We start from the raw sequence: 10,952 nt of genomic DNA, 5'->3' as shown, positions 1-10,952 counted from the left end.
AAAGAGGATTAACCAAGTACTGATTGTAATATAAGGTTACAGTCGCTATTTATAACAATGGGATATTATATTTTGTCATTATTTAAAGTACTGTGCAAAAGTGTTAGGATAAAGTCAAAAGTTAGATTTCAATCTACTTTCAAAGAACAATGGAAGATAAATCACAGGTGAAACATCGAAATTTTATTACTCTTCATATTTAATACAACAGAAACAAACAGTCAATATTTTGTGTTTTACTTTTGGTTTAAAAACTGTAGACAGTCTTTTAGGCATTGTTGACATATTTAATCAAAGTGTTCTTTGGGATTTTACTCCAGATGTTTTTAATACACTCCCATAACGTTTTTGGCAGTAACGTTTGATTTGTCAAGTTTGTGGTTTATCAAATCCCAGATCTCCTTAATTAGGTTGAGACCAGGGCTCTGTAGAGGCCATGGCATTAATTGAATGACTTCAGCAGCTTCTTTCTTACCTAAGTAATTTTAACATGGGTTGGATAAGTGTTTGGGGTCATTATCTTCTTGCTAGTAAAATACTTTTTACCAACAATTTGCAAACCATAAAATATACCGTGATGGATGATGCTTGCGTTGATCCATTATTCCATCTATTTTGCAAATATATCTTGCCGCCTCGGCAGGAAAGTACCCCCAAACCATCAAACTGTCTCCCGCATACTGCATGGTAGGTGTTACGTATCGTGGTAAGTATTATTCACCTTTCTTCCGTCGGATATACAACCTACGCTTTGAACCAAATACTTCAAAATTGGACTCATCTGTTCATAAAACCATTTTTAATCATCAGAAATCTATTTTATGTACTTTTTAGCAAATTCCAATATTTTAACAATATTTGAAGATCAACCTGAAGATTTTTGATCTGCTAAACGTCCAAATATTCCATTCTCGATAAGTTTTCTTGATATGATAGATCTAAACACTTTTCCGTCATTTGATACATGGTTGTTTATCTTATACCGTGTTCTGCCTTTTCCTTAATCTTTCAAATATATCTGTCTCGGTCTCACAATCTAGGGTGTACTTGACAATGTGTGAGAAACATTCAAGTCTGGAGCAATTTATAGGAGAGTCCAACCAGCATCAGGTAAATCTTTTATGCGAATTTTCTGCTGTAGTGGCAATTCTCTACGCCTTTTTTGGCCGTGACATGACAATAAAACTTAATATATAATGTTAAACACTGTATTTATCAAGGTTTATTTGTAAAATGCTATTAAATTGATTTCTTCTAGCGTATACCAGCACCATACACTAACTCCTTGCTAGCTTCTTTCTATATGGTCAAGATACTTCACAAGGTACCATAATAGTTATTTCAGACCATAAATTTGATCAGCATGTTTATTAAAACAGAACCATTATAGCATGCTCTTAGTACATATACAGGATGTTCGGAAACTCACTGTGCAGTTTTGTAATCATATTTTATTCAGTCTATTTCAAGCCAGCAACTGATAGCGGTGGTTAGAAACAAAATAAGAATGATTCAGGCCTGTATTGATGCCAAATGGGGTCATTTTTAACATTGTTTATAATTGTCATTCATATTTACCTCCTATATTTTATATTGAAACATGTCTGTTAATAAATATATAAGTGCACAGTGACTTTCTGAACACCCTGTATATGAGAATTCTAGAGAATGATAAACATTCTCGTCCTGGCTTATTCAGTTGTCAGCTAGGATCAATGAAGCATTGCCATAGTGTTGAAATTTACATTCTGTAATGGCATAGAAGAATTAGTCCCACTAAATGTAAATAATAACAAAACATTCTCAGATACTAACTTTTGTACAGTACTGTAGGTTTCGGTAAAGTTTTGTTGTGATAGGTGAAATTTTGAATTACACATCTTTCTACAGGTGTCTGATAAAATCGTTCGGGGATCTATTAAATCCTTCATGATGTCCATAGAACCTTCTTTATTATAAATTACAGATATAAATGTTTAATATAACATGCATTTTTCAGTTTGACAGCATTACGTGTATATTCATTCCATCTTAATAATAATTATCTTATTTATTACAAAATATACAAACAGTTTCGCCAAGGCTGTGGTAGTTAGCTATCTCATTCTTAACAGATATATTCAAACAAGACAGCTGGGTTTTATTCTGAAAGTTCATGTGTAATGATCTATCTTTAGTACTAGAAAAAAAAGCGTTGACTCGTGCTCTGTGAACTTGTCTAGTTGAATTGTGTTTTATATCTCTTTGTGTTGAACAATAATTATTTTTTCGCCATCAAGCTTTCTACACTTTTCTGTACTTTCATTGTTAATAAAAGTGTTTACTTTTAAAAAGTTTGAAATTACATTTCGCAGGTAAAATACTTATGCCAGAGAGTAAGTGTTAATATCTAAAAATGTACCATAACTATAAAAAGTAGCATGCCCTAGAGGAAGTCCTCTTATAAATATTAATCTTTCTCACATATATAAAGAACCATTTCCATGACCGCAATCCAGCCACACGTTTATAGAGAACTACTGTCAGGAAGTTCCCAAGCTGCTAGCCCTGTTTCATTATCATTGTAATTTCAATGTGCACGAGGTATTAACTACTAAATTTCATAATAGTGACGTACTATCTGGAAGCTCAGAGGTCCAAATGAGAAGGGCTATATGAGGAATCCTGATTGTTACCAACCATCGAGCTTAATCTCCACTGCTGGTCGATGTCATGTATTGTAAATAGCCAACTGAAGGCGCCTCTGGTGGTAAAAATCCATCTGATTATGCAGTCTCCTCATTTAGGCAAGCTACTGAAAACACAGGTCAGACCTGGCTAATACGTTTACCTATGAAACTCATCACTCGATCGATAAATAGCAGGGATTACAAGCCACTGGGCACCATTGACCCTAGGCACTTATGACGTTGTAGGTGTCTCATTCGCTTGTTAGCCAAAGTGCCACTACACACGTTATGTTCTATCAAACACATGTCTTTGTTAGAAGATGAAAAAAATAATTGCACTATCATTCAAAGATGCTGCTTGGGAAGGCTAGAACTACATCCTTAAATGTTTCAGGCACTAACTACTCACTGGTTCAATGCCTGATTTCCAGTCTCAACACATCAACTTAATCAAACGCTTGAATCAGTGTTATTCAGCAAAAGCTGGCATGTCAACTGGGCTAAATTCAAGACTTGAAAGAGAAGAGGGAATCAAAACTCGACTGCTTAGGAAAATGACCTGCAACTGTTTCATGGAAAAGTATATCCCACTTTGGTAGTTGTGACTCACAAAAACATCCTCGTGGATAAGTTCATTGAAAGTCTTCTGAGTGAAACGATGCAACATCAATATATGTGTTACAGACCTTAACAGATGTCATTTCTTTTGCACCCAGGTTTGAAGTTGGAATATCAAACAGAAGAGGAAGCCCACTGTAACAATCGAAAAATCTCAGTCACAGTAGGAAAGAATTTCGGTGATGCTTGCATCGAAAAAAGTTAGAATACAACGTCTAGCTCACCCTGCAACAAGCATCTCTTGGTATCTTGGTTCAGTCACAGTGAGTGACAAGAACTTTCTAGATCTTTCTATGATTATTAAGCTATAGCAGCAACAGTTATTTATTTCTTGATTTCTATATTATCAGGAAAGATGGAGGTTGTGATACGAAAGTGCACATATCTTGTTCCAAACCAAAATGGGACGAAGTTCCCATTCCTTTAAATTTCATAGCACATAATTGAGAGACGAAAACAAGCCTTGTCTGTTGTGGCCTCTGCTCCATTAAACTCATATTAACGCTATCGAACAATAGAACACATACATGAGCACTTTAACTGTTAGTCGTAATCTGATAAGATCAAACTATTTCGGACTGAACTGCTCTTTCATTATACTGGTATTTTTTATTGTTTAGTTGAGCTTTGCTATGATGAAAAAGTAATGAAGAACCATACTAACTTTATTAAATATATTTCTCAAAAGGATGTTAGTAATATAATAGTTTTTGATATAACATGCCTGAACTATGTAATCCAAAATACACGAAATGTCAAGTTAATATCATACATTTAGCATGTATTTATATGTTTAATAATTATTAGTTATTTTATAAAATCAGAAGTTATTTTGTTTTGATAAGTCAGGTTATTGCTTTAATTTAACTGAATAAATGTTTTCATGCATTTTATAAATCTATCAACAACAAGAGATTCAAATTATTCATACAAATCATCTACCACATAAATGTATTGTCAGTTTAACTCTTTTATATCCTACATTTTTATTTATTTTACATTGACCGTTTTCAGGTATTTCTTGCCAAATCAATAGGTACTTTTGTTTTGATATGTTAATAATGTCAATATGAAAAACTAAACTAGGTGTAAGTGGATAACTTTTTAATTCCTTTGTCACTTCTGGTGTTACTAGTTTCTAACATTCACATCTGCCTGTTCAGAGAGTGATGTCTCTACTTTAAAATTCAGTATAAATAACAGCGTATTTAGTCAATTCGTATGTGTATGTGAGGATTATAACATGATTTCTCATTAGAAACTTTTTGATTGTCTTTGTATTATAAATTTGTTATATTTCATCTTTAAAATAAAATGCTTGCTTCTTAAATTGTTTTAACTTAAACACAGAGCTACAGAATACGCCATCACTGCTTTGCCTGCCACGGGGTATCGAAACCCAATTTCTAGCGTTGTAACCCCGCAGACATACTGCTGTGCCACTGGTGGGAAAGTTCAAATAAAATATTAATATTTTACCACTTAGATCTTTCCCGACTTAGCTTTAGATCTTTTAAAACTGGTTTTAAGGTATAAAAAATTATGTCTTATAACACAACAATCAAATGCACTCCATAGATATTTCAATCTTCAATCAAATTCCATTTTTTATTATGAGCCGCTGCTTTATTAAAAAAAATATTTACGGCTTTGGAAGTGGAGTTTTAACAGCACTTCTTCCGAGAACATAGACGAAGTCGCTATATATGACACTTGTAACGATGTTTCTCACCTCGTCAGTAAAACTTTGGCTAAGCTTGGAAAGAAAACTATTAAGAGGACCCAGCCCACTGAAAATCGTTTCCATTTCGATTGGACCACTAACAATTCTGAAAACTTTCACAACAGGGTAGTTTGATGTCAAATTTGCGTGAAATTCTACAAACACTCTAACAGCAGTAATGTTAGCTTTTCCCTTCACTTGAACGCTGGGCAAGACTCCATATTTCATGCTGGAGTAATATTCCACCTGGTGACAAAAAATATAAACCATGTTAGCCATGTTTCAAGTCATACGACCTAATTTTTATTCCAAAATATACTTCCTAATATATGACTTTAAACAATATAACATAAGCATTTAATTATTACGTTTGGTCTCACCGAGTTCTAAATTTGTGTAATTTCTGAAACTTAAACTGCTATTTTGGTTTCGCATACGGAAGAAGTTATATATGAGGTTTTGTTGTTATTGTTTGTAATTAAGCCCGAAGCTACACAATGGACTATCTGTGCGCTGCTCACCACGGGTATCGAAACCCAAATTCTGGTCTTTTAAGTCCACAGACACACCGCTGTGCTAGTGGGGGAGAGTAGGTTTGTAAACTTCATCCCGTGTTCTTTTGTTTTCTAAAGAAACGATATGAGTTATCAAACAAAACAACATACTTGTATATTTAATTTGAAATAAGCTATCATTAGTATAAACCTCTATAATTTTAGTGCAAATGTTTATAGCATATACGTATATACTGTATCTAATGCTGTCATATGAAAAATAATATTCATGTTGATATGAGTACTTATAAATGCATCGCCACACACACATAAGATGCCTGCGTATAAAAGTACTTCATGTTAAGTTTCATCTATTAACAAAGATAGTTCTCATCTGACGCTCCGTCTTAAACGTAGGCCCAATAGATAAACAAATGCTAGATCCGTTGCCGATAGACAAACAGATGCTGAATCCGTTGCCGTGTAGGCCCTGTGACAAATTGATACCAGTGTTCTCAAGACTATTGGTATGGGTATTAAAAATTTGATTAAAATAAAGTACAGAACAACGTTTCAACCTTCTTAAGTCATGTTAGGAGTCTTTAAAATACTGTTTACTTCAAGTGGGTTTTTCGTCATTATGAACAGATACCAGCTCTATTTACGTGTACCCCCTGTGACGAAATGATACCAGATCCGTTACTGTGAAGTCCCTCTGACAAACAGATGCTACATCCGTTACCGTAAAGGCTCTGTAACAGATGTCAAATTCGTTACTGTGTAGGTCGTGCAACTAATGGATAACAGATCCATTACAGTGTGGGTCATTTAACAAACTCAGAGCAGTAGACCCTTTTTAATTCATGTAACAAACAGACACAAGAGCCATTACTCTGTAAGTCATTTGAGAAATTGAGAACAAATCCTTTGAAAGTCAAGTATTTCTTAAACTAATTCATAAAATAGTAGGCATCTTTCAGTGGTGGTCGTTCTATATGCCCAATCCTCCCAACTCTAACGAATTGTCGTATTTTATACAAAATATAATACATATTGTAGTTACTAACGTTTCAATACTTGAAAGATATACACAGAAACAGATCTAAGGCATCAGAATAAACAAAAGAACAACCCTTAACAGTACAGCGTATGAAGATTTTATTTTAACAAATGCCCGATTCGTATTCTGAATAAGAAAATCTGGTTATTTTGGGTGGAAATCATTTGAAAAACATTCGTAATAAAATAAACTTACGAATTTGATCACATTGAAAACAGTGCTTTATCAACTCATCAAAATTTAACAGTACTTCTCAAAAACAGAAGGTCGTAAGAGAAGTAATATTTTTTTAAATGAATAAAAATCACCGTAAAACTTTGCACAAACAAGTTTAAATATCCTTTGTTTTTACGTATTCAGAAGTTACAAGCATAAAAGTAGACGAACATGTAAGTCACAGCTTCTCTAAAGATCTAAGTATGAAATTGTCCGTAACTTTACCACAACACCTCAGAAATAAACAGTTGTAGCTGTGAGCGTGATAATTCGTCTGTCTAGAGTAAAATATGATCTTGGAATATTTCACACTACGAGAAAGTGCTCTACTATCTGAAGTAAAAGTTAAACTGACTAGCAATTTCTGGATAGATACTTCTTTTAACAATTCAGACTACCACACGAGTAAAACGTATGTCCATATTATTTAGTGTTGTGCAAGTTAAATGTTTTTAATGAAGAAGATTCACAAACTATAACGTTTTAAAATAAGTGGCTGACACAAAATTGCATAGAAAATCTTCATCACAAAAAATATATTTCTAATTGAAATAAGAAACTAGTAAGAGTTAACATAAAATAAATTTAGTGTAAAAATACAAGATCGATGACAGATGAAATACTGTTCAGTATAAAACGTTTCTGTATGAAATAAGAGACTGATGGAAGATTCCATACAACATTCAATATAAAAATACCATATGAAATGTATACGTGATGGAAGATGACAAAATATTTCAGTGCAAAAATACTTTTCTGAATGAAATAAAAGCCTAATACAAGACAACATAAAACATTTTGGAGTGAAAATAAACACGTTTCTGTGTAAAGATAGAATAATAAATTTCAGTATAAAAATACAAAGTTGGTGAAATATGACAAAATGAAAGTGTAATACTTTTAGAGAATATTAAATAAAAAAATTCATTGCAAAAATCCTTTTGTATGACATATGTGCCTAATGGAAGATGACATAACAAATTCCAATGAAATAAATTTTCTTTATAACATACAGCGCTGACAAAAGACGAAGAAAAACTTTAACTGAAAAATACGTTTAACTGTAAGTTACGGAAATAATGAAAGATGGAATAATTTCAGTGCCAATATATGTTGTTGTTTTGCGAGATAAAAGGTAAATTAAAGTTATAACGCTACTTATATCTCGAAATCTTTGTTGAATTTAAGAGGAATATTATTAATTAATATATTATGTAAAAAAAAGCAAAGTTCTGCAAATAATCAAAATAAAAACGTTAAAATATTACTAACAAATCAGATTACCTTTAGATTATAAAAAGCCAAGGTACAGTTGAGTGTGATATTTCCGTAAGAGTACCTGGGTAGCGAGCAGTTACCCCATCGTTGTACTTGAGACAATCCGATCATTTTGCCATCGTAATAGTCAGAAATTATTTTTACCGTTACAACAGTGACTTTATCTTTAACCTCGGTAGTGAAATTTGCAAGGGAGATGGGATCCATGCGAAGATTTTGAATTTCGTTTTGTAAGTTTCTTCTCAACACTGTGTCCAGGTAATTGTTGGAATCTAGAACTGAAGCTCCCAGTGTTGTCCCTAAAGCAAAGAAAAATAATAATTATGAGAATTTATGCAAGAAATTATGAAGGAGATAGATGCAATGGATATACTTTCTTAATTAATTTCATAATGCACAGCCACTCCATCGTATAGGTTACGGTATTGTCTAGTGTTCGTGCTTGGAGTACGTTACTGGTGGACGTATGCTCATGCTTAGTCGTCGTGCCCCCAACAAGACACTTCCAAATTTGCTTTGATATACGCAGCTGAAAATGGGCGCCAGCTAAAGACTAGTGACTGAGCTATCATAAATTGGCAAGCCTTCCAGAATGATGTGTCACCAATCTCGTCCATTTGTGGTAACTCAAACCTCAATTTGCACCTACTTATGTACCTTTTAGGATCCAAATGGATTAACTTACTTATTCAACTATATAGTTGAACCTTAACATGAAAAGAGATAACTGATTTGGTTTACTTTACCGAAAAACTAAGAAACAAAAATTAACAAACATTTTCTTTGCTTCAAATTTTTTCTTGGTTTCTGGCAACGAGGTGAAAAATAAATCAATATGACAACTGGTGTTTATAGAAATCTTAGTTTTCAATATTATTAACTGTATTTTTAATACACTACAATTTAAAAAAAACACGCCATATTTCGTTTTGAAAATTATTCATTTATTATAAACTTTTCTTATATAGTCATATGTTCTGTCAACAGCTCATGACTGGGAATGTACACCAACAGCGTGTTTTAATTTGTTTCTCTACAACTCTGTTTTAGACAGAATGTGTGTTATATCTAATATTGAAGACGGGTTATACAGATGAATTCAATATATATTGTCTCCTCAAAACTTAACTAACAATATTTCCTTACCGGTCGTAAAGAAGATATAAAGGTGTAATGGTTAACAGATAGAAATCAATTCATTGTACAGTTTTCAAAGGCCTGGCATAGCCAGGTGGTTAAGGCACTCGACTTGTAATCCGAGGTTGCGTGCTCGAATCTATGTGACGCCAAATATGCTTCCTCTTTCTGCCCTGGGGGTGTTATAATGTGGCCGTCAATCCAACTAGTTAATGATAAAAGAGCAACCCTCTAGTCTTACACCTGATGTTAAATCATGGACGGCTAGCGAAGATAACCCTTGTGTAGCTGTGCCCGAAATTCACAAACTTAAAAACTGTATTATATTTAAAATTAAAAGCGAACTAATTTACAGTAATTTATTGTTACACAATTGCCAGTTGGCATTGATTCAAAAAAAAATCATAAATATCACAACGATTCTTTTCAAGATGTTTAAATAACGAAAGTACATATGTTTCAAAGATACAAACGTGTTCTTACCAAAGAGTAGCAGCCCAACAAAATATTCTAACAGAGCCATCTATGGTTTGTTTTCCTCCCTACAATGGTAAATATATTCATGATCATATTAAAAATATATTTTGAGAAAGAGGTATTATTAATTTGACATTGCATAGAGGCAAAATACATTGTATGATATTATATGAAAGAGAATATTAAATTATATTTTTAAATATATTACTTACGAGAAGAAGAAAAACAGATATTACCTTGAAAATGTTAGTACCTTGAATTTATTTTCCCACCTAATACAGATAAACTTAAAATCCTTTTTAGCTACTTATATACGTGATAAACAGTCACATGATGAGTTTCTTACACCACTGAAATGTAACAGCTGAACTGTTTACTTTATGACAGTTACGACTTTTTCTGAGGAAAATATTATGGTGGAACCAGGTGTCCACGAGGGGTTAAAAAGTCTGCTTCCCATTGAAAAGCTGATATAAAAGCTATAGATAATGCATCACAAAGTATTACTTAATCTGATTGAACTATTTCAGAATTATGTGCGGCATGCGACGTTAATCAGAATATCCAAACATGATGTAATTCTTTGTTCGCCTTTGAAATACACGGTACAAACAATATCCCTAACCTTCAAAACCTTTTCTGTTTTATTCTATTTAACCTCATTTTCACAAATTTTAATTGAATTATTTGCCTAGATGAAAAACAGCATGAAATGTGATTGTTCTTTGTATTAGATATATATATTTTTTTCAAATAATTATTCTTATATATAAAAAAAACACTATATGCCAACGGTTAAAAAGAAAATCATATTTCTTTGATCCTATATGTTCATCTCAAGGGGTGACTCATGTGTTTCTACGATTTGTAATGAGTTGGAGATTTTCTTCCCCTGAATGTTTCGGAATGATTGTTGACGTATACTGCATTGCATTATGGTATCCTACACTTTTCACTAATTATAAGAATTCCGGTAGTAAATCAGAATTATTCTTGTTCTATACGGATATGAAATAATTTTTTATCCTCTTAAGACACGGTTTACAAGATCCTGTTCTCAACCCTAGCAACCTGTGAGTTTTGTTGTAATATACTACGAACGAGTAGAAAATAAATTTCTTAATGTGCGACCACTCCAGGTATTAAATCCCAAATTACCTATAAAAGAAAGGCAGTTAACACAGTTACAGGCCGGCCAGTAAGTAAAAGATATTTGATCACAACTTTTTGTAAGTAAAGGTTTTTGTCCTTTTGTGTTTTTATACTTATTTTCTTTGCAG

The 10,952-nt window shown here is 32.9% G+C and overlaps 1 protein-coding gene across 1 annotated transcript; it reads right to left on the bottom strand.

Moving 5' to 3' along the window:
- Positions 1-4,876: 4,876 nt before the first annotated feature.
- On the bottom strand, positions 4,877-10,013 carry LOC143229112 (uncharacterized). The gene is made up of 4 exons (XM_076460958.1): positions 9,909-10,013; positions 9,679-9,737; positions 8,065-8,357; positions 4,877-5,256 (listed from the first exon to the last, which is right to left on the bottom strand). The coding sequence occupies exons 2-4, from the start codon at positions 9,716-9,718 to the stop codon at positions 4,930-4,932; spliced, it is 660 nt and encodes a 219-aa protein (XP_076317073.1). The 5' UTR covers positions 9,719-9,737; positions 9,909-10,013; the 3' UTR covers positions 4,877-4,929.
- Between the last annotated feature and the right edge of the window lie 939 nt (positions 10,014-10,952).

Source organism: Tachypleus tridentatus, chromosome 10, assembly GCF_004210375.1.
Source record: "Tachypleus tridentatus isolate NWPU-2018 chromosome 10, ASM421037v1, whole genome shotgun sequence".
In the NCBI taxonomy this organism is placed as follows: Eukaryota; Metazoa; Arthropoda; class Merostomata; order Xiphosura; family Limulidae; genus Tachypleus; species Tachypleus tridentatus.
This window is presented reverse-complemented; position numbering and strand designations above follow the sequence as displayed.